This window comes from Salvelinus sp. IW2-2015, linkage group LG17, assembly GCF_002910315.2.
Source record: "Salvelinus sp. IW2-2015 linkage group LG17, ASM291031v2, whole genome shotgun sequence".
Lineage (NCBI taxonomy): Eukaryota > Metazoa > Chordata > Actinopteri > Salmoniformes > Salmonidae > Salvelinus > Salvelinus sp. IW2-2015.
The window spans coordinates 15,807,165-15,832,147 of NC_036857.1; the positions used below are offsets into that span (position 1 = coordinate 15,807,165).

The following is a 24,983-nucleotide window of genomic DNA, read 5'->3' on the forward strand; positions in this document are numbered from 1 at the left end:
ATTTTACCCATTTGTCAAAATATGCATTTTTGATTGGACACCTTAAATACTGTAGAATTCCATGAATTCCTATGGAGGTCTCCTTTTTCTGGGGAGTGCCAATATGGCCGACCTGTGACTTCAACATCTTTCCCTGGCCTGAATACATAGCATCAGCAATAGAGTACCACAGTATGAGTCATAATACCCATAGAACCTAGCGGTCAAACAAGGAAATGGTTCCAATTGTTTTTCCACCATTCCTTTTACCCATACGGGATTTTACCCATACGGGAAAACACTTAAAATAAGGGCTGTGTTTCGTGTAGGCTTACCCTGGCGTGACGTTTTGATAACCATGTCAATCTCTCTAGGACAAGGTGAATTTTAGCATTATATTTGCCTGTTTTTACTCCCCATAAAGAACTACAAATTTCATGAAGATCTGGACAAGACTCCCAAATTGAGGCAAAGGTAAGAACCTCAGGATTAACTATCTAATGTTAGCTAAATTTAGTAATTATTGCTTTAAATTGACAATTATGTGATCAGTCTTGTGCAAGTTTTAAATTGACACAATACCTGTTAGTAAAGGTGTCAACTAAAGATGACGTGCAGGAGCTTACAGGGATTTGTAGTCTTGCATGATGTCTACCGTATTGCTAATTAGCATTTCGAATCTGAGAGTAAATAGAGCCGAATATATTGATAAACTGCTTCTCCAATAGAAATCCCCAATCACACTTGTAGGCGACGTCTAGGCGACCTTGGCTAGCTAAGCTCATGTGCAGAAATATCATTGGGTCTAACGGTCGTCTCGCACCAAACTGTGCATTTGTAGGCCGTCAAATCAAAGGCACTCCTTCGATTAAAGTATTTTTTAACGAAAATAAAAACGTGTCAGTTTATCACTTTCATGAAGTTGGAGTAATAACATGATAAAATTCTTAAGCCATTAGCTCGAATCTAGGTCGTGCCTTTATATTTCGAGAAAATTAACAACTAAGGAAAAAACATGTTCGTCTCTCATTGACTTCTCAAACCCCGGATTGGGGGGAGGCCAAGATGGCGGCTTGAACAGATGCTTTTTTACCGAGCTCCGCACCAAATTTCAGAAAGATGGTGAAAAAAACAAGTTTACAGTCATTACTATTACTGTTTTTATTCGTTCAAGATATAAGAACTTTCCTGTGACTGGAATAATAATTGGATAATTTATTTTGGCATGTCCATGTGAAGTCGTGACAAAAAAAGAAATGAAGAAGCTAGCCGTTCTACAAGAGGAACGTGCTTATAGACACCTGCCATAACTACGCTTGCCCTATGGATAATCTCATGCTTTCGAATGCTGTTGAAGATGACGAATTCCCCTCTTTACAGGTTACAGGTGCAAATGAACTCTACCCTTTCCTTACTCATCAACTCCAGGTCTGATGCGAACACCATGGTTATCGAAGGCTTGAAAAAGACTGGAGTTTGCATGTGGTGAAATCAAGGATGTGAAAATGAGTGTCGCAAAGTTTTAAAAAGTGTGGAAAATGTGGAAAAGAATAACAATGTCTACCATAGACGTCTCACTGATCTGGAACAATACACAAGAAGATGGAACCTGAGACTCTACGGCGTGCCAGAGGTAGAGAATGAGGATGTGCGACGATAGGCTATCCGCCTCTCTGCCAAGAAGTTATGCCTGCAGAGAAGAACAAAGTTGGTGATACCATCGACGTTGTGCATCGCCTCAGCAAGAAGCAACAGCAAAACGATTCAAGACCAAGAGGTATCATCATCCTCTTCACTAACAGATTCTACAAGGATGCTGTCTGGAAAGCTGCTAGGAAGAACGCCTTCCTTCAGAGCCATGGTCTGTGTTTCGCCGAGCATCTCAGCCTGGAGGACATAGAAAGAAGGAACAAGTTGTGGCCAACGATCAAGAAAGCACGAAATGAGGGAAAGGCTGCTTACTTCGTCGGAGGACGAGGCTTCATCAACAGTTCAGAAATCCATATTCCTCCCTAGAATCTCACCAGAAGGAACAGATTGATGGTTTCAGCCATGGTATTCTCATTTTCCTTGTACTGATTAACGTTACCTTACTGCCACGCCATGGCTTTAGAGAGGTTTTTTATTCTCTATTTTGGTTAGGCCAGGGTGTGACTAGGGTGGGCAGTCTGTTCTTTTTTCTATGTTGTTGGTTTTCTATGTGTTTGGCCTGGTGTGGTTCCCAATCAGAGGCAGCTGTCTATCGTTGTCTCTGATTGGGAGCCATACTTAGGTAGCCTGTTTTCCCATTTTGTGTTGTGGGTGATTTATTTCTGTTTAGTGTGTGTTGCACCTGACGGAGCTGTTTCGGTTGTCACTTTGTTGTTTTTGCTTTTTAGTGTTCAGTTTCTATTAAACATGACGAACACTTACCACGCTGCGTTTTGGTCTTCACCTTCTTCCGACGACAGCCGTTACACTAACAAGCATCAGGTGACTGTTTTTTTCGGAATACTCAGGTACCTCAAATTATTAGTTTGTTCTTGTATGACCAGACCAGAAGGCCTATTTTGTTTACAAACTTATGAAGAAGACTGAATGTTGTATTTATTTTTTATGCATACAGTAACTAAGATACTGTTTTAAAGGGGCATACAGGTAGGCCAACCAGTCAGAATTTGGATTTAATACTTTTTATGGAAAAGTTTGATCTTACTGATATATTGAGAGAGAGGTTTCCGGCTGACAGATCATTCACTTGGAGTAACAAAACAGGTTCCAGACAGTCCAGAATAGATTTTTGGCTTATATCCAAATGTATTGATAGTGAGTGTGTTACTACAAATATTTGTACTACTTGTATTTGTACTACAACTATTTGTACTACCACAGACCATAGGGCCATTTACATTGATATCAAAATATTTATCCCTGATACTAACCTTGGTAGAGCATCCTACAGGAAGCTAAATAGCTTGTTATTAAATAATGATGTAGTTAAATTTGAGGTTAAAGATCTGCTCTCACACTTTTGGGAAAGGGCTTGTGAAGAAAGATATCATTGCAAGAACTGCAAGAGCTCTAAATTTGAGGTGTTCAAGTACCTTAGAAATATGGTAGTAATCTTGCTAAGACCAGAAGAGCTGAGGAGGAAATTGTGATCATTAAGATAACTTGCCTTTCTCAGAGGTCCCCAGCCGGCCTCTCGGGGGAGGAGAAGATGGAACTGAATCAGTTACAAAATAAACTGGATAATATATATAGACTAAATCAACTGGATAATATATATAGATTAAATCAACTGGATAATATATATAGATTAAATACACTGGATAATATATATAGATCAACTGGATAATATATATAGATTAAATTAACTGGATAATATATATAGATTAAAAGTAGAAGGAGCCTTTATTAGATCTAGGAAAAAATGGATTGAGGGAGAACACTTCTCCTACTTCTTTAGACTTGAGAAATTTCACTCTACAAATAACACTATCCATAAGTTAAACATTGATGGTGTTATTACAGATTACTAAAAATGAATAGCTACATACTGTAGCAATTTTTACAGGAAATTGTATAGCTCTACGTACTGTCAGGAATCCATAGATATTTTTTGACTCGCTGAATAATGTTCACTCTATCAGTGATATAGATTCTAAACAGTGTGATGAACCCATCAAAATTGAAGAGATTATAGAGTCTAACAAACATCTAAAGAACAATAAATCACCAGGTGTTGATGGAATTACATCAGAATTTTACAAATTATTTTCTGAACAAGTAGCTCCCTTCCTATTTGAAGTCTTTTTAGAGAGTATTAAAAACAATGTTCTCCCTCCTACAATGAGTCAGGGGTAAATAACACTGATACCTAAGTAATGACTCAGGGGTTAATAACACTGATACCTAAGCCTAAAAAAGAAGTGCTGCTCATCGATAACTGGCGTCCAATTTGTCTTCTTAATAATGACTATAAGATATTAGCCTTACTACTTGCAAAAATATTTAAAGAAGTCCTGGATGCAATCATTGATGAAACAGTCTGGCTTTATGAGGAACAGACATATTTCTAACAATATCAGACTAGTATTAGACATACTTGACTACTCAGACCTAATAACCGAGGATAGCTTCATATTATTTTTTGTAAGGCATTTGACACAGTAGAGCATCAGTTCCTCTTCCACTCCCTTGAGAGACTTAGCTTTGGGGATTTTTTCTGTAAGGCTATTAAGACTCTCTATACAAATGGTAACAGCTCTATCAAATTGAAATATGGCACCTCACCTAGATTTGAGTTAAAGAGAGGATTTAGGCAAGGCTGTCCTATCTCTCCGTATCTGTTTTTATTAATCACCCAACTTCTTACAAATTCCTTAAATAATAGTCCTTTACAAGGTATTTCCATAGCTGGTAAAGAAATTATTATAAGCCAGCTAGCTGACGATACTACACTTTTTCTGAAAGACGCTAACCAAATTCCCATATGTGATACAATCTTTTTCCAAAGCGTCTGGTCTACATCTTAACATTAATAAATGTGAACTCATGGCTGTAAAAGATTGTGCGACACCTTCATATTATGGTATTCCAGTGAAAGAAGAACTTACATATTTAGGCATAACCATTACTAAGGATCAGAAGTCTAGAGGCTTACTAAGTTTGAACCCTCTTATTAAAAAACCCCAGAAGAAGCTAAATCGATGGCTAGAGGGACTTCAAGGAAGAAGTCAAGGAAGAGTCCTAATAACCAAGGCTAACGGTATCTCTAGGCTAACATATGGCGCTCTATCTTTATATCTTGACGGTAAAATAAGCAAGGAGATAGACCAGATGCTTTTCAACTTTCTGTGGAGAAACCGTACTCATTACATTAGGAAAACTTTTGTAATGAACACTTATGAGTATGGGGGGCTGATTTTTTCTGGACTTTACTACCTTAAATAATACTTTTAAGATCCTTGTAAGGGGTGCGTGTTGGTGGCAGGGAAGTCAGGCGCATTGGGAACGAACTTGGTAAAAACGGAGTTGTTTAATAAATACTGACAAACTCCAAAACAACAAAAATGTACAAAATAACAAGTGGGTACAAAACCCGTCGCACACCAATACTAAAATGCACATCACATACAAACAAAACAATCTCCGACAAGGACATGAGGGGAAACAGAGGGTAAAATACACCATATGTAATTGATGGGATTGGAACCAGGTGTGTAGGAAGACAAGACAAAACCAATGGAAAATGAAAAATGGATCAATGATGGCTAGAAGGTCGGTGACGTCGACCGCCGAACACCGCCCGAACAAGGAGATGGACCGGCGGAAGTCGTGACAATCCTTTGGATAAAATAATTCCTAAGAAGACCCACATCTATGTGGAATTTTATTCCTCATCATGTCTTCTCTACTTTTGGTGGCCTTAACTTCATGTTGGTTTGCAATTATAATATTGACAAAGTTTCAGTGAAACTTTCTGCTTTTCATCGGCAGGTTTTCTTGTCATGGTCCTTAATTTATTAGCATAAATTTTCTCCACACAGATATTATTTATGGAATAATCAGGATATATAGTATAAAAATACTTATTTGTTTTTTAAATATTGGTTCCGAAATAATATTCTATTTTTACTTAGTTATAAGGAATTCTTATCACTTTACAAGGTCCCTGTAACACCTAAAGATTTAGCAATTGTTTTAGATGCCATTCCCTCAGTTATTGCTTTATTATTCAGGAACGTGTCAATACCTGATCCTCAGAGCCTACCTCCCATTAACCCTGTTGACTCATCAGTAGGAAAGATTTGTTTATCTTTTGGTCCATTCAACAACAGAGCGATACAAACCTTGTTTCAGCAGGATGTTGTATCTACACCTTATGTCATGCCTTATTGGAACAGATTTATTGATAATATCTGTTGGAAAAAAGTTTGGATGTTGCCACACACATACCTACTTGTTTTTTTATTTTTTTWAATAAATTTTACCCCCTTTTCTCCCCAATTTTCGTGGTATCCAATTGCTAGTAATTACTATCTTGTCTCATCGCTACAACTCCCGTACGGGCTCGGGAGAGACGAAGGTCGAAAGCCATGCGTCCTCCGAAACACAACCCAACCAAGCCGCACTGCTTCTTAACACAGCGCGCCTCCAACCCGGAAGCCAGCCACACCAATGCGTCGGAGGAAACACCGTGCACCTGGCTCCCTTGGTTAGCACGCACTGCGCCTGGCCCGCCACAGGAGTCGCTGGTGCACATACCTACTTGTTAACAAAATTAAGGAAGTTTCCTTTAAAATTGTTCATAAATATTATCCTGCCAATCACTAAATGAAGAAGTTTAAGGAAAACATAAACTCAAATTGTCCCTTTTGTAATGACCACCCAGAAACAGTGTTGCATCTTTTTTGGCATTGTATTCATGTAAGGAAACTGTGGCAAGACATCAGAAGATTTATAATTGAACACATTTATGAAGATTTTACACTATTGTGGAGAGATGTACTGCTTGGATTCTTTACCTACAATAGAAATAAACTGAAACACGTTTATGTAATTAATTTCATTATTCTTTATGCCAAATCTCATATTCACAAATAATTTTTTTTAAACGAAACACCACATTTTATTACCTTTACAAAAATAAATTGAACTATATTTTAAGACAATTAAATACTCTACTAACAAAAAGGCTGTCAGAATTCTAAGTGTATGTATGTCCCTTTATGATATTGTACCTCAAGCCCAATTGTCCTTTGTATACTATGTATATATACTTGTGTTCCCACATGTACTTCCTGTATGGATTTGCTATTAATAAAATAAATAAATAAATTAATATCCCCGGATTGGTCTATTTAGTTTGCTTCCAAGCGTTCCCGTAAATCTCGCGATGTTGCGTCTCTGGGTTTAGAAACTCTGTGTTTATAACGTCATTGTTCCATCCATATACGGGCCGGGTGTTGTGAATATAAAATGAGAACAGAACGAGAGAGGCAGCCTTTCTATGTAGCTGGCATCAACGCAGGTAGTGCAAAATGAAGGCAAAACACCCATCAGGTAGCGTACCGGTGTTTTGCAAGCATTAAAAGGACAGTTCCGCGAGACTATGCTACACAGGAAAAACTAACTGCCGAAACCAGGGATCGAACCAGGGACCTTTAGATCTTCAGTCTAACGCTCTCCCAACTGAGCTATTTCGGCCACGATACAAAAACAGACAACTGCGATCAGTAACTCCACTTTTTGGTATTTTACATTAACGTTACATTCCCACTGATTCTTTAAGAGTATACGTTATAAGTGCCTCATGAGCTTAGTTCAACTGTCGTACACCATCAGAACCCAGAATATAAGCTTGTTTTACTTAATTGTTTGTATACAATGTCATTGTAAACAAGCAATGTAAAGCCTCAAAACATGGTTTATGTTGATGTCATGGCTCTGGCTTTGAATTTTAGAGTGAATATCAAATCAAATGTATTTATATAGCCCTTCTTACATCAGCTGATATCTCAAAGTGCTGTACAGAAACCCAGCCTAAAACCCCAAACAGCAAGCAATGCAGGTGTAGAAGCACGGTGGCTAGGAAAAACTCCCTAGAAATGCCAAAACCTAGAGAGGAACCAGGCTACGAGGGGTGGCCAGTCCTCTTCTGGCTGTGCCGGGTGGAGATTATAACAGAACATGGCCAAGATGTTCAAATGTTCAACCCAGACAGGAAGATCACATCAGTGACTCAACCCACTCAAATGACGCAGACCCCGTAACCGGAGGAGTAGAGACCAGAGAGGGCTTGGCCTCAGACTCGCTGCTTAATGGGGAAAACCGGTTGAAAGTTTCTGTCGGCTGAATGAGCGACACCGGTTGAGCATTCCTACAGCATTTCCCTCCAGAAGCCATGAGAAAGTTGTCCGGCTGGGGATTTGCGAGGGGATTTGTACTAATGTTACTATCTGTACTTACTGGTGGCACAGACGCCGTTTCATCCTTTCCTACACTGAAATTACCCTTGCCTAACGATTGCGTCTGAAGCTGGGCTTGCAGCACAGCTATCCTCGCCGTAAGGCGATCTTTCCCCTGTATATTATGAGTACAGCGACTGCAATTAGAAGGCATCATGTTAATGTTACTACTTAGCTTCGGCTGTTGGAAGTCCTGACGAACCATGTCCAGATAAAGCGTCCGGAGTGAAAAAGTTGAATTTAAAAAAGTTGAGTGAGGGAAAAACTAAAAATATAAACGGTAATTAAAAAGTAAAACCCGTAAAGTTGTCAGGTAGCAAAGTAAGGTTGGCAACAAAACGCACAGCAACACGTAAACAAGTCTGCAAGTGGAGAATACACTTGCAGACTGGAGAATACATTTCTCCAGTCCCATGCATCAGCTTTTTACCAGACCATGGAAGGGTTTTACCAAAACAGTGGAAGGGTCATCGCTCTGATATTTTTTGAATGGCAGAGTTTCCATTAAACATCGAAAATATGTTTGGTAATGTACACAGGGGCGCAACTTTGGTTTTAGAAGTGTATGGCCATAATAAAATAATACAAAATTATAACATATTTTTTGTGGGTAGATCAACTTTAATATTGCAGATAGATTGAGTATACCACATCAGTCACCAGCTGCATCAATAAGTGCATTGATGTCTTCCCAAAAGTGACCGTACATACATACACTAACCAGAAGCCATGGATTACAGACAACATCTGCACCGGGCTAAAGGGTAGAGGTGCCACTTTCAAGGAGAGGGACTCTAACCCGGACGCTTATAAGAAATCCAGCAATGCCCCCCGACGAACCATCAAACAGGCAAAGCGTCAATACAGGACTAAGATTGAATCCTATTATGTATAACAAGTGGCAACAGTGAGGGACTTGTTTCTGGAGAGATGGATCTTTAAAAGTAGAAGCACAAACTGTTTGGGCATAGACCTGGATAGTATGACAGAACTCTGCAGGCAATCTCTACAGTAGATTGCAATTCCGCCCCCTTAAGCAGTTCTGTCTTGATGGAAAATGTTGTAATTGGGGATGGAAATGTCAGAATTTTTGGTGGCAATCCTAAACCAGGATTCAGACACGGCTAGGACATCAGGGTTGGCGGAGTGTGCTAAAGCAGTGAATAAAGCAAACTTAGGGAGGCGTCTGATGTTAACATGCATGAACCCAAAGCTTTTACGGTTGCAGAAGTCAACAAATGAGAGTGCCTGGGGACACACAGGGCCTAAATTAACCTCTACATCACCAGAGGAACAGAGGAGGAGTAGAATGAGGGTACGGCTAAAGGCTATAAGAACTGGTCGTCCAGTGCTTTGGGAACAGGGAATAAAGGGAGCTAATTTCTGGGCGTGGTAGGGTAGATTCAGGGCATAGTGTACAGACAAGGGTGTGAGTACAGTGGGGGTAAACCTAGGCATTGAGTGACGATGAGAAAGGTTGCATCTCTGGAGGCGCCAGTTAAGCTAAGTGCGGTCTCCACATGTGTGGGGGTGGGACAAGGTGGCTATCTGAGGCATGTTGAGCAGGACTAGGGGTTCCGCAGTAAAATAAAACAATGAGAGCTGCCCTAAACAAGGCCTATTGACATTAGAGAAAGGTATAAAGCAATCACAGGTGTTGATTGGAAGAGCTAAGACAACAACGGGTGAGACAACAACGGATAAACAGCTAGGACAACAACAACGGGTAAATGGCGATGAATGGGCAGAGAGGGTCAGTTAGCTACACACAGGGCCTGAGATCGAGGCTGGGGCCGACAGCTAAACAAAATGAAGTACCGTGTTAATGAACAGTCCAGCAGGCATCAGCTGTGTAGCCGAGTGATCATAGGGTCCAATGAGCAGCAATAGATGAAACAGGGAGCTTTTCGGTAGCAGATTACTACGCTAGGCGAGCGGGAGACACGGCATTCAGGAAGCTAGCAATCCGGGTCTAGCAGAAGGATCATCACCAACATCTGCGACGCAGAGGCCGGTTGAGAGCATATCGGCCGAATTACGCCAGCAGACCAGTCGTGATGGATCGGCGCGTCTCCGTGTCGACAAAGGGTCCAGGCCAATTGGCAAGAGAGGTATTGTAGGTGGTGTACTTTGTTTGCTAACCGGGAGATGGGCCTAGCTCGAGGCTAACTGGTGCATGCTTCTGGACAAGGGCGTTAGCCACAATAGCCACTTGGTAGCAACTAGCTAGCTGCGAAGATCCGGTGTAATTAGTAAGGAACTCCCCTCACGTGGGTGTCTAGGTTTAAATTGAAAAGCCCTCCGTGGAATAAGTATGACATGCCTGCCTTAAAGGTTAACTCTCAACCCCAATTTAAGCCTTTGCCCAACCCCTTCAAATTTGCAAAAGATCCATTCTGGGCTGCGTTCAGTAAGCTTTTACGTTCTGGAATCTTCAATTGAACAGAAACGGTGCTGTCCTGAACGACCAGTTGAAAAACGGGAAGGGGTTGGGTTGTGGATTGGGGAACGCTGTCAGCATGGATACTGCCCTTTAAATACGTCACTCATTGCTTCAAGCCACACCTCGCCACCCCCACCAAACAAGAGCAAATGTACCTCAATGTCTTCAAGCACATACAAGAACGATTTTGGGAAACGTGTCGTTCAGTACAAACCATTCCAAAACGTAGCAAACATTCAAGCAAACTGAACACACCTCAGGTGAGAAGTTGTGGGTAGGGGGAATTGCTCATAAATATTTATAAATTAACGTAGTTGTACATGAGCCCAACATTTTATCATTAAAGCATTCTTACCAGAAGTCCACTGGCACGCTCTGATAATAAAATGACCTTTATCTCACAGTGGTAAAGCTCAGAGTTCCTGACATCTATTGCCACTTGCGGTATAAGTTTGAATCCACCATGGGGCGCAAGAAAAAAGTATGCTCACATTTAGGAGGAAAAGTGCAATCATCACCTTGAAAATTAAAATGAGTGGCTCAATTCAATCCACCACACGTTGCAGTATTTACGAAGTAGCTCTTTTTCCAATTGTCAAATTAACTCAGATTGGTTTTGGGTAGTGTATAAAAACCTGCAACTACTACCAGGGCGACCCCTCTCACAGGTATACTTTCCCTTTTCAGAATTAGAGGTGTGTGGGCATGGGATGAATATTGGAAATAAAGTATTTGGAAAAAATATATCTTCCCCATGTGGGATTAGTACTCACAGCTAAATATTTTTAGAACTAACCCAAGATAGACCACAGCCTGTCATTTCCAATGGGAGCAAATTAATAATTGTGGGCAGAACAAGCATGAGCAAGCGAGATCCTTTTGGCGCATTCTAGCATGTATTTGCATACGGTGCATTCGGAAAGTATTCAGACCCAGTGACTTTTTCCACATTTTGTTACATTACAGCATTATTCTAAATTAAATTAAACATGTTCCTCATCAATCTACACATGTCACGGATTCCTCCGGAACTTTCATTAATCACAACTGGCCCCTATTCCCAGTGATTAGTAATTGTATAAGTGTGTCCTTGGTTTACCATTGTCCTGTCGATTGTCCTGTCTGTTTGTTCGTGTGAGTACCTGTGCTGTGTATTTTAGCTTTCGTACTATTGTGGATTTTGCAGATGATTACACGTCTCGTGCTTATGTTATTTATTCGAGGTACTCCTCGCTTTTGTTTGGGTTTCAACCCTGTGTTTTGTATAGTGTTTGTTTGGTCTTCGTCCCTGTGCCTTTACACGGCACGCCGTAATTTGGGTGTAATAACAAACCCTATTACGCATTCCTGCGCCTGTCTCCCGACCCTCGTTCCAATGTGACAACACACAATATCCCATCATGACAAAGCAAAATAAAGTTTTTAGAAATGTTTGAACTGTATTAAAAATAAAAAACAGAAATACCTTATTTACATAAGTATTCAGTAGGCCAGCATCCCGGAGTCACTGTTGATGTTGAGACTGGTGTTTTGCGGGTACTATTCATTTAAGCTGCCAGTTGAGGACTTGTGAGGCGTCTGTTTCTCAAACTAGACACTCTAATGTACTTGTCTTCGTGCTCAGTTGTGCACTGGGGCCTCCCACTCCTCTTTCTATTTTGGTTAGGCCACTTTGCGCTGTACTGTGAAGGGAGTAGTACACAGCGTTGTACGAGATCTTCAGTTTCTTGGCAATTTCTCGCATGGAATTGCCTTCATTTCTCAGAACAAGAATTGACTGACGAGTTTCAAAAGAAAGTTATTTGTTTCTAGCCATTTTGAGCCTGTAATCGAACCCACAAATGCTGATGCTCCAGATACTCAACTAGTCTAAAGAAGACCAGTTTTATTGCTTCTTTAAATCAGGACAACAGTTTTCAGTTGTGCTAATATAATTGCAAAAGGGTTTTCTAATGATCAATTAGCCTTTTAAAATGATAAACTTGGATTAGCTAACACAACGTGCCATTGGAACACAGGAGTGATGGTTGCTGATAATGGGCCTCTGTACGCTTATGTAGATATTCATTTTATTTTTATTTTAAATCAGCCGTTTCCAGCTACAGTAGTCATTTACAACATTAACAATGTCTACACTGTATGTCTGATCAATTTGATGTTATTTTAATGGACAAAAAAAAAAGAGGTTTTCTTTAAAAAACAAGGACATTTCTAATTGACCCCAAACCTTTGAACGGTAGTGAAGGTCCTGGATGGCAGGAAGCTTGGGCCCAGTGATGTACTGGGCCGTACACACTACCCTCTGTAGCGCCTTACGGTCAGATGCCGAGCAGTTGCCATACTAGGCGGTGATGCAACCGATCAGAATGCTCCCGATGGTGCAGCTGTAGGACTTTAAGGATCTGGGGACCCATGCCAAATCTTTCCAGTCTCCTGGGGGGAAAAGGTTCTCTCGTGACCTCTTCACGACTGTCTTGGTGTGTTTGGACCATGATAGTTCGTTGGTGATGTGGACACCAAGGAACTTGAAACTCTCAACCCGCTCCACGACAGCCCCATCGATGTTAATGGAGGCCTGTTCGGCCCACCTTTTCCTGTGGTCCATGATCTGCTCCTTTGTCTTGCTCACATTGAGGGAGAGGTTGTTGTCCTGGCACCACACAATTTGTTATGCATTAATGAAGTTTTCAATAATCACTACAGTTAATGCAATGGTGCATTTGAAATTAAAAGACTTCATAGACTAAAGCAAGTCCTTGAAAGGAAGTGAACAATGTTTTTTTAAATTTCTTTAGGAAATTACATTATTATGAAAAGTGTAGTCATAATAAACTACTTTGTGTTACTACTGGTTCATGAAGGCTGCATAGACATATGTGACCAAAGGCAGTGAAATCACATGAGTAGACAATTCAATGTGTCATTCTCTAAGTTGACAATCCTTATCCCCCTCCAGGCTTGTGTTTTGATCAAAAGACTCTGAAAAAGTCAGACATTTAGAGATAGCATTAGAGCTGACCAAAGTCCATTTAAAATTGATATTGCAACTGTGAAATCAATGTTAATGATAAGGTATTACCTATGTGTCACATAGAGGAACCTTTATACAAGCCCGAGTCTCTTGTGTGTCCTTCAACAGTGTGCAGTTCGCATCTGGCGTCCCTTCAAAATATGCTTTAACCTTAATAGGATACCCTATTGCCTCCCTGGCATGGAAACAAATAGCAAATAAAGAGTTAGATTCACCCAATTTACACCTGACACACCAAACAATAGCAGAGTGCACAGATTTCACACCGCACCAGATAATATTGAATGTGCCACTGAGCCCAAGCACTGCCTAAATCGTGTGTAGCCTACTTATTGAGAGGCATAAGAGTAGATACACACAAATTACTTGGTTAATCAGTGTGTAATAATAGTATACTATACAGTCTCCTTACGGGTATTCTGAGAGATTAGGTATGCACTTGCGTTCTCTGGTCCTTTTGGCTCCTTCTCCACAGGGGGGCTCACAATGACTCCACTCACTCCATTCACTCCACTTACCATCAACTAAACACAAGTGAAGCATTATGTGAGGAACATAACTTCTTACTCTACTGGTTATGAAATCTGATTTATATTATTCAACTATCACTGAAAAACAATGCAACACTTGGATTGAATTAAAGTTGAAAGAGGCATCAAAACAAACACAGCTCAATCAATGGAGGAAAGAAAACAAATTAACTCACAGTAGCAATGTTTAATGTCAAAGCAGGGCCTGTAGTCTGTGATCTTTCCTTCACACGTCAGCCCACCAAAACCTGTGTGTTCACACCATCTTTGGCGTCTTTGCTGTCCACCAATTTTACGACAGTTAATTTTTCCTCTATTAGATTTACATTCTTCCCATGTCCCCCACTGCGACCACTGACCATCCACTGTGGAACAAAGAAATAACTATTATCCCCATGGGAAGTCTTTCAGTTCTTAGGAGGGCTTGAAGGATACAATGGTTACACTACTGAATACCATACACAGTGTTACGAAACCAACTAGCTAGCCTACAGATGTTGATACACTCGCTATGTCTAGGGGTCCTAGGACTAGCTAAATGGTCTGTAACCTGATTTAATCTGTGCATTTATGTGAAAAGTCAAAGTATGCGGACAGTGTTGTATGCATGTGCCCCCAGGGGACAGCAACCTTAACTCGGTCCAGGGCCAGCACTGTCTTGAACCCCAGGTTGGCCAGCCCAAGGGGATTATCATTTGTTCAGTTCATGGTGATGAAAATAATTATATACAAAAAGGAAAGAACAAAAATCCAAAACTAAAGAGGTAACGCAAAACAAACACTGGCAGGCCGTACCTGTGTGCTTATCAAGTTCTCGCACAATACTTGGACCCGGTTACCGCTGCCACCTAGAGATGTGGTGTGGAAGGGTGCTGTCTATCTTTTGCTAACACTAAACTACGCCCCATATCATAACAACAGTAATATTATTACTGTTAAAGTATATAATATTATAATTACAGTGACTAAAATATAAACATCTGACCTCAGTTGTGTGAAAGCTATAATCCTCTCAAGAGAGGCTAAGTTTGATCAAATGACTCATCCACTAAAAACAACATTTGCTCAGAGGTTAATAACTGATGAAATGGGCAGAGGGAATGGGTTATTCTCTGGCTGCAGTATTTTACCTGGGCAATGGTTTTTGCTATTGCAGATTTGTGTGTCTTTATTAGATCCAGAGCAGGGCAGACCTCCATGTTTAGGGGCTGGGTTGTCACACTGTCTGAGCATTTCCTTAACCCCCACCCCACAGGTAACGGAGCAGGAGCTGGGGGGGCCCCATGGCCCCCAGTTACCATTCACTGTTGAGGATAAAGAGGGAGGTTTGTTTTACATACACTATGAGTACATAGTTAATTAAATGTTAATAATTAAGTAAATGTTAATGCTACATTCTGTGTATGAATACAAGCAATAGCTTTAGGATATCAGTCAGAACCTCAGAGGAAAATTTGATTGCTTTGCCATGTCATTTACCAGGACATGAAGGAAGCTCATCACATATCCTAGTTTCGCTCCCTAACCCAGGGCATTCATCACCAGGGGGTTCTGAGGACGGTGGTGGATTGGAGCATGATCTGCAGCGCCGCTGTGTAGGTCTGGGTAAATCCTCCCTTGCACAAGTGCCTGAGCATGGCTGCCAAGTCTCCCAGTTTGACCAACCACCATGGGCTACAGTCGAAATAGGAGGTGAGTGGTGAAAACATGTCAAACTTGTATCATGTATGGAGATGGTTATTGCATTACATGAAGGAATAAAGTGTGTCTAAATCATGATGGTCTTTACTTGGACAGACGCGATCAACCACGCAGTGTTCCTCCTCTTCACTTGGACCTTCGCAGCTGCTTCCACATCTAGGTGGTGGTTCGGTGCATGTCCTCAGTCTCTTTCTCATGCCCTTCTCACAAGTTGCTGAACAGGGCTGCCACTCACCCCACTTGCTCCATTGTCCATGTTCTGAACAATTTTCAGCAAGATCATCAAAAGAGGCACAAAATACCTTGACTTCAGATATGATTGAATTTATGTTCCCTGACTGTTAGAAAGGGTCTGTACCTGGACAACAGTCTGGCTCAATGCAGACTTTGGTCTCTAACGTTAGTTTCTGAAGCTCTTGAAGGCTACTCTTCAGAGTACATTTTCCCTGTCCCTGGCATTCTCGTCGTCTCTGCGAAACTCCCTCCTTACAGGGGACAGAGCAGCGGCCCCAAGTAGTCCATTCAGACCACGAAGCTGGGCTACAGATGACATAAAACACACCATATCACATCCTGCACTGGGACATTAGACGTCCAAATCTGAACCAATTGAGACTCACCCACAAAACTTGCATTTTCCATCTGCTCCAATGTAGCCATAGTGAGGGTTAAGACAACAGTCTTCAATTGTCACTTCTCCCAGGAGATCGCCACATTCCCCATTATCAAACCTGCTGTAACATTTCACCTCCTGTGATACTGGAAACATATAGATTGTTCTAGTCACTGCTTCAATAATTTTTTCTAGCATTTTACCATATTATTAAAAAGTAACGTGATGTGTCTAGCATAATAGTGAAGTGTTGTGTTCACAAATCAATATACTAAATATCACATTTAGTTTACTGTTGTTATGAGGTTCAAAATAAATATTTATTTTTAAACAACAATAATAAAGTCACTGACCTGATTCCCTGAAGGTGATCAGCAAAACCAATGAAGTCCACAACACCTGGACCATTTCTCTGTCGGTCTATGCCTAGTACTTCTTACTCTAGCTCTCTGTCTACTCTCACTAGCAGGCTTCTCCAGAGATACTGTATATAATGACGAGATGGTATTGTCCCCGCCCTAACAATGGGAGTCGTCCCAAAGGCGAGGAAGGCAGGTGATCTGCTCTGCTTATCAGTCTCTCTATGATTGGTCTACTTATTGCTGTATTCTCGCGGGAGTGGGCCCTCTCACTTCACCTCTTCCTCTCTGGTTTATGTTTCACTTTATTGGAATTTGGAAACAAATAGGAACGGCATGCATCCCATTCCCGTAAGGTTAATAAACTCATACCTCCCCCTGACCATCTTGACCTGTTTGCAGCATTGTTACGCAATTGTTGCACAAAATGCCAAATGCACTACCTAGCTATGTTTAAGGATCCACCCAAATCTAACTGCCTGTAGCTCAGAAAATGCATATTCTTGATACCATTTGAAAGGAAACCCTTTGAAGTTTGTGGAAATGTGTAATGAATGTAGGAGAATATAACACAATAGATCTGGTAAAAGATAATACAAAGAAAAAAGCATGCGCTTTTTTGTACAATCATCTTTGAAATGCAAGAGAAAGGCCATAATGTATTATTCCAGCCCAGGCGCAATTTAGATTTTGGCCACTAGATGACAGCAGTGCATCTGCAAAGTTTTAGACTGATCCAATGAACCATTGCATTTCTGTTCAAAATGTATCAAGACTGCCCAAATGTGCCTAATTGGTTTATTAATAACTTTTCAAGTTTAAAACTGTGCACTCTCAAACAATAGCATGGTATTCTTTCACTGTCATAGCTACTGTAAATTGGCCAGTGCAGTTAGATTAACAATAATTTAAGCTTTCTGCCCATATCAGATATGTCTATGTCCTGGGAAATGTTCTTGTTACTTACCTCATATTAATCGCATTAGCTCAACCGTCCCGCGGGGGACCCGATCCTGTAGAGGTTTTAACCATAGAAGACTTACAGACTTTAAGCAATATAAAAGATGAAAGTGAAATAAAATGTAATCAAATAGTATAAAAGCGACAGGCAGTGTATTAGAGATACAGTTTAAGATTTTGGATGCCTGATTACCATACATTTTGAAGACAGTCATTCTAATCACTGTATGAATGAAGCAATTTGGAAATATATTAAGCAATTTTGGCAATTTGCCCAATAAAAGTGCATAACTTTTGACTTTAAAAAMCCCCAAATTCTTGTCATTTAGCAGACGCTCTTATCCAGAGCGATTTACAGATCATCTAAAAAGGTAGCTAGTTGAGAAAACCACAAATCATAGTCATATTTTTTTTTTAAACAACAATTTATTCAATATTTGCTCAACAAACATTGCACCTCATAAGAAAAATATTTTCGCAACTAACTGCCTTATCTCATTATTTCCAGTAGGCTGTGCTCGTGGTAGGTGACATCCACTGACAGCAGACACACCCCGCCCAGTAGGCGGCGATCAATAACCTCTCTTGAAATTATCTGCCCACAAGCTGATGAAAAGGCCAAACAATTCCGGTGCCGGGTCAACACGACAGTGTTGCCCTGTCAAAATGCTCGCCCGGTTGTCACGGTTTGGGCCTGCCTTGACCCGTTTTCGCACAAATCCGGCGTTTGGGGCTCGGTTCGTATCGCAATCTCCACCCTCGGGTGCTGCTGGTTCGGCCACTGTGTCGGATTTGCAGCCTTCACGTGCCAAGGAAAGTCATGGACACGCAGAGGTCAGCGCGTTCGAGAAGGTGAGTTGGTTCTGAATCGAAACACCCTACTCTAGCTAGCCAGCTCATATCTGGTATTATTGACAATATTTCACATTCAATGTAGTTTGACATAACGATACACATTCCTTCAGTCAAACAGTGTCTAAATACTTTACTAACTGCACTCACGTGTAGCAAATACTAGCCAGCTAACAATCCAGTGTAGCATGAAAGCATAATAACAATCTCAAATCTCTACAGAATCGAGATTATCATGGGTTCTCTCAGGATCCTGTCGTTGACGAGTGGAACATGAGGATGGCCTTCTTCTTTGGCATCTCTATGACTATTGTGGTTGGGGGTACCTTCATCCACTATTTACCAGACCATGGGTATGTTTAAGCACACTGCACATCCCTCTTTGTTACATTGTGGCTTGATCTTCATCACTTGCTGGAGCAGGTGCACAATGAGTAAGTGACAACTGAAAAGCCGAGCTACAGTAAAAATATAACACTGCTAGGAGGACTCCACAAAAAACGAGCTAGATGAATGCAACCAAACTACACTGATGAATGTTTTGAAACAGATATTTTTAGTTAAAGGGACATTACAAAATTYCTCTACTTCATATTCATCATCAAAACCACCACCACATAAACATGTGAAAATTGCATGTTTCTATGTTTTGTAGTAAAAAAAAGATGAGGGAAGATAAGTCTAGGGACTTTAAGTGACAGCTTCATATTCATCATCTCCAGCACAACCTCAACATATGTGAAAACTGCACATTTCTATGTTTTGTAGTAACATCATCAACCAATTAGTATGCAATGCACACTGATGTTACTACAAAACATAGAAATGTGCAGTTTTCACATAWRKKTRWRKWMRSWWSYKWMYWYAMMYWTATGTGAAAACTGCACATTTCTATGTTTTGTAGTAACATCAGTGTGCATTGCATACTAATTGGTTGATGATGTTACTACAAAACATAGAAATGTGCAGTTTTCACATATAGTTGAAGTCGGAAGTTTACATACACTTATGTTGGAGTCATTAAAACTCATTTTTTCAACCACTCCAAATTTCTTAACAAACTATAGTTTTGGCAAGTCGGTTAGGACATCTACTTTGTGCATAACAAAAGGAATTTTTCCAACAATTGTTTACAGACAGATTATTTCACTGTATCACAATTCCAGTGGGTCAGAAGTTTACATACACTAAATTGACTGTGCCTTTAAACAGCTTGGAAAATTCCAGAAAGTGATGTCATGGCTTTAGAAGCTTCTGATAGGTTAATTGACATCATTTGAGTCAATTGGAGGTTTACCTGTGGATGTATTTCAAGGCCTACCTTCAAACTCAGTGCCTCTTTGCTTGACATCATGGGAAAAATCTAAATAAATCAGCCAAGACCTCAGAATAAAAATGGTAGACCTCCACAAGTCTGGTTCATCCTTGGGAGCAATTTCCAAACGCCTGAAGGTACCACGTTCATCTGTACAAACAATAGTACGCAAGTATAAACACCATGGGACCGCGCAGCTGTCATACCGCTCAGGAAGGAGACACGTTCTGTTTCCTGGAGATGAACGTACTTTGGTGCGAGAAGTGCAAATCAATCCCAGAACAACAGCAAAGGACCTTGTGAAGAGGCTGGAGGAAATGGGTACAAAAGTATCTATATCCACAGTAAAACGAGTCCAATATCGACATAACCTGAAAGGCCGCTCAGCAAGGAAGAAGCCACTGCTCCAAAACCACCATTAAAAAGGCCAGACTACGGTTTGCAGATGGGGACAAAGATCGTACTTTTTGGAGAAATGTCCTCTCGTATGATGAAACAAAAATATAACTGTTTGGCCATAATGACCATTATGTTTGGAGGAAAAAGGGGGAGGCTTGCAAGCCTAAGAACACCATCCCAACCGTGAAGCACGGGGGTAGCAGCATCATGTTGTGGGGGTGCTTTGCTGCAGGAGGGACTGGTGCACTTCACAACATAGATGGCATTATGTAGATATATTGAAGCAACATCTCAAGACATCAGTCAGGAAGTTAAAGCTTGGTCGCAAATGGGTCTTCCAAACGGACAATGACCCCAAGCACACTTCCAAAGTTGTGGCAAAATGGCTTAAGGACAACAAAGTCAAATTATTGGAGTGGCCATCACAAAGCCCTGACCTCAATCCTATATAAAATGTGTGGGCAGAACTGAAAAAGCGTGTGCGAGCAAGGAGGCCTCCAAACCTGACTCAGTTACACCAGTTCTGTCAGGAGGAATGGGCCAAAATTCACCCAACTTATTGTGGGAAGCTTGTRGAAGGCTAGCTGAAACGTTTGACCCAAGTTAAACAATTTAAAGGCAATGCTACCAAAAACTCATTGAGTGTATGTAAACTTCTGACCCACTGGGAATGTGATGAAAGAATTAAAGCTGAAATCGTTCTCTACTATTATTCTGGCATTTCACATTCTTAAAATAAAGTGGTGATCCTAACTGACCTAATACGGGGAATTTTTATTCTGATTAAAATGTCAGGAATTGTGAAAAACTGGGATTAAATGTATTTGGCTGAGGTGTATGTAAACTTCCGATTTCAACTGTATGTTGATGTTGGGGTGGTGCTGGAGATGAATATGAAGCTGACACTTAAAAAAAGGCCCTTTCCCGATGTGAGGAGACTTACCATACGACAGTGGGCGATGTGACCAGAGTGTACCGAGGCCCAGCTTTATGCAAATCATCAGATGTTGCTGCGTGATACCCAGTTGGGAGGAGTGTGTGGGGGGGGGATTCTTACAAGATAGCTTTGACACATGCTGTTTGGGAGAAATGGACCGATCTAGGCAATGCCTGAACAAAAATTAAAGCGCCATGTACAACAATTTCATAGGTTTTACTGAGTTACAGTTCATCTAAGGAAATCAGTTAATTGAAATGAATTAGGCCCTAGTCTATGCACTTCACATAACTGGGAATACAGATATGCATCTGTTGGTCACAGATGCGTACCTTTAAAAAAAAAAGAGAAAAAAAAGAAAAAAGGAACCAGTTGGCATCTGGTGTAACCACCATTTTCCTCATGCAGCGTGACATCTCCTTCGCATAGAGTTGATCAGGTTGTTGATTGTGGAATGTTGTCCCACTCCTCTTCAATGTCTGTGAAGTTGCTAGATATTGGTGGGAACTGGAACACACTGTCGTACACATCGATCCAGAGCTTCCCGAACATGCTCAATGGGTGACATGTCTGGTGAGTATGCGGGCCATAGAAGAACTGGAACATTTTGTGCAGATCTTAGAGACATGGGTCCGTGCATTATCATGCTGAAACATGAGGTGATTGCGGCGGATGAATAGCACGGCAATGGGCCAGGATCATGTCACGGTATCTCTGGATTCAAATTGCCATCGATAAAATGCAATTGTGTTCRTTGTCTGTAGCTTATGCCTAACCGTACCATAACCCCACTGCCACCATGGGGCACTCTTTACAACGTTGACATCAGCAAACCACTCACCCACACAATGCCATATATGCGGTCTGCCATCTACCCGGTACAGTTGAAACTGGGATTCATCCATGAAGAGCACAGTTCTCCACTGTGCCAGCGGCCATTGAAGGTGAGCATTTGCCCACTGAAGTCTGTTATGACTCTGAACTGCCGTCAGGTCAAGACCCTGGTGAGGACTACGAGCACACAGATGGGCTTCCCTGAGACGGTTTCTAACAGTTTGTGCAGATATTTGGTTGTGCAAACACAGTTTCATCAGCTGTCCAGGTGGCTGGTCTGACGATCTCGCAGGTGAAGAAGCCAAATGTGGAGGTCCTGGGCTGGCGTGGTTACGTGTTCTGCGTTTGTGAGGCCGGTTGGACATACTGCCAAATTCTTTAAAACAATGGAGATGGCTTATGGTAAAGAATGAATATTGAATTATCTGGCAATAGCTCTGGTGGACGTTACTGCAGTCAGCATGCAAATTGCACGCTCCCTCAGAACTTGAGACATCTGTGGCATTGTGTTGTGACAACTGCACATTTGTGTCCTTTTATTGTCCCCAGCACAAGGTGCACCTGTGTAATGATCATGCTGTTTATTCAGCTTCTTGATACGCCAACCTGTCAGGTGGATGTATTATCTTGCCAAAGGAGAAATGCTCACTAAAAGGGAAGTAAACAAATGTGCACAATTTGATTGAAATATGCACAAAAAGCTTATGTACAACATTTGGGTTCTTTTATTTCAGCTCATGAAACGTGGGACCAACACTTCACATGTTGCATTTTATATTTTTTTCAGTGTAGTATCCAGTTGATGTGGGGTAACAGAGCATACTTATCATAGCACAAATTCACATTTTGTTTTGGATAATAGGGTTTCAGATTGACATTAGTCATTTAGCAGACGCTCGTACAGTAGTGAGTGCATACATTTTTCGTACTGCTCCCCCGTGGGAATCAACCTCAAAACTCTGGCGTCGCAAGCACCATGTGCTACCAATGGCGCTACATAGGACAATAAGCTGTATTACAATGGACTGATGGAACTTTGGATAGTAGACCAGTCAATTCCACAAGTCAATGCTGTGTTCCTGGACTCCAAAAATGACAACGGTGCATATAGATACGATGTCTTAGTGCTAAAACAATCTACTGAGTTTTTAAAACAATGGCTCGCGACATGGTTCAATGCACTGATAAATCAGCACCGTCTACTTTTTAATTTTTTCTAATTGATGGCATCTTGGTGCTAAAATGGGGATCATGTATACTGTGCTAATGGGATTCATTTTTTTTGTATAATGGAGAGCAATGTGCACTACGGTGAACTTAGCCAACAATGCATTTGTGGTACATGCATGGGGCCAAAATGTTAATGCACCTCCATTGTTGTTACTGTTCGGTTGTCTCCATCTCTGCACCTCTAAACAAGTATCCAAGACAAACACCTATGTGCTATATTGAATTGATCATCACAAACACTATTTGATTAGTCTTTTTGACCTATCTTTTTCTCACCAGTATGAGGCAGTGGGCCAGGAGGGAAGCAGAAAGGTTGATCACACAGAGGGAGGCTGCAGGTCTTCCTCTTATGGAGGAGAACTACTATGACCCAAGCAAGATTGTGCTACCAGGAGCCGGAGAGGAGTAGGATGTACTATAAGGAGCTGTTCACTGATAATGTTTATTTCTGACTGTTTCTTGTCAGTAAAATGTAATAAATGTCTACTACACCATTGATCATTATTTTGTAGTCAGTAGTCAAACTGAATAGCCCTTGGTAGCAACTGACTATTGATGACAATGAAGTAGTACGATAGTCAAACTACTGCAGTCATTGCTCTGCGAGCCCCTTGTACCTGCCCCGGGCCACATCTCCAATGGATGATACCACAGCAGTGAAAGTGTGATGTCATCATGCACCACCTGCAAAGAATATTACAGTAGGAGACACCATCTCCAGGAAGTCTGGAATACATTGACAACACAGTGACGGCATGGATGTGCACAGTAGTCATCAGCAATGTGCTGGTTATTGACAAACTTGAATTTGGTCTAATGACCATTCTGAAAGAATAAGATATGGCTTTAAGTACCTACTGGTAACTAAGCAAGATAATGCACGTAACTGTCTGATGAATCAAAGCCTCACTGACAGCTGTCGTGACTTCTGCTCCATCAGTATGTCCACGCTGGAGCATTCTGTATTAAACCTGATTGTCAGTCTTCAAGGATGCTCAAATTTGTCCACAGCACCTTATCACAATACATTCAGGGATAGGCTTCAGTTAAGCTCTATTATGAAACTACCTAAAACATCAAAGTTCTGCCCCTGATTCTCAAATAGGGGACTGGGACCAAATCTAGTCCACAACATATTTTCATGTTGCTGGTTTAACATTTAGTAGATTAAGAGATTGTGTTACAATACGATTTAAATATGTGCACGCATGACTAAGTCGCTTAGCATAAAAGCGTCATAAAATACATTTGAAAGATGTTCGTCATATGACGCAGCGCAATAGTTCTCTACCCCTGTTAGGGAGATTGGGGTCAAGGCATCCCATTGGTCGAGTTCCTGCCCAACTAGATGTTCAGGTGTTGCATAGTATCAACCAATGTTTGTGTTCCATGTCATCGACTGTGCAGTCGTGCATCAGATAGCTATGGTCATGTTTCCCTGTTCAGACATTGCTGATACATGCCAGATCTTACAATGCCTGGTTAGGTGTTTTACGTATCAACTAACGACATATGTTATAGCAATCTGGTACACGACGGCATAGTCGATGACGTGCCACGCAACCATTGGTTGATGCATGCAACGTCTGAGCAGGGGAACACGGCCATGATGTGGTTAGCTGATTTGTTCAATACCTATCCAGGCGTTGTAAGATCTGGCATGCGTGTACAATGTTGAAGGCTTTTCAATTAGTATGAGAAACATCTCCCTATTTCAACCATAATATTGCCATTGACCTTCATGATGCTGTCTCTACAGAGCATAAGCAAGCAATAACGTTCATACTACAATCACTTAACGTTACAACGCCTATTATTGATTTACTGCCGTATACAATTTAGCTTTGA

The 24,983-nt window shown here is 41.1% G+C and overlaps 2 protein-coding genes and 1 non-coding gene across 3 annotated transcripts; 1 reads left to right on the top strand and 2 right to left on the bottom strand.

Moving 5' to 3' along the window:
* Positions 1-7,097: 7,097 nt before the first annotated feature.
* trnaf-gaa (transfer RNA phenylalanine (anticodon GAA)) lies at positions 7,098-7,170 on the bottom strand. Its single transcript has one exon. It is a non-coding gene; the product is annotated as a tRNA-Phe (tRNA).
* A 5,049-nt stretch (positions 7,171-12,219) lies between these two features.
* Positions 12,220-16,763, bottom strand: LOC111977179 (properdin). The gene is made up of 10 exons (XM_024006512.2): positions 16,603-16,763; positions 16,257-16,395; positions 15,995-16,176; positions 15,725-15,895; positions 15,415-15,609; positions 15,066-15,239; positions 14,112-14,300; positions 13,818-13,929; positions 13,454-13,580; positions 12,220-13,353 (listed from the first exon to the last, which is right to left on the bottom strand). Exons 1-9 carry the CDS (start codon positions 16,655-16,657, stop codon positions 13,454-13,456), a joined length of 1,344 nt encoding a protein of 447 aa, XP_023862280.1. The 5' UTR covers positions 16,658-16,763; the 3' UTR covers positions 12,220-13,353.
* A 1,404-nt stretch (positions 16,764-18,167) lies between these two features.
* LOC111977181 (NADH dehydrogenase [ubiquinone] 1 beta subcomplex subunit 11, mitochondrial) lies at positions 18,168-23,631 on the top strand. Its single transcript, XM_024006517.2, has 3 exons — positions 18,168-18,420; positions 18,643-18,773; positions 23,415-23,631. Exons 1-3 carry the CDS (start codon positions 18,178-18,180, stop codon positions 23,542-23,544), a joined length of 504 nt encoding a protein of 167 aa, XP_023862285.1. The 5' UTR covers positions 18,168-18,177; the 3' UTR covers positions 23,545-23,631.
* The last annotated feature ends 1,352 nt before the right edge of the window (positions 23,632-24,983 follow it).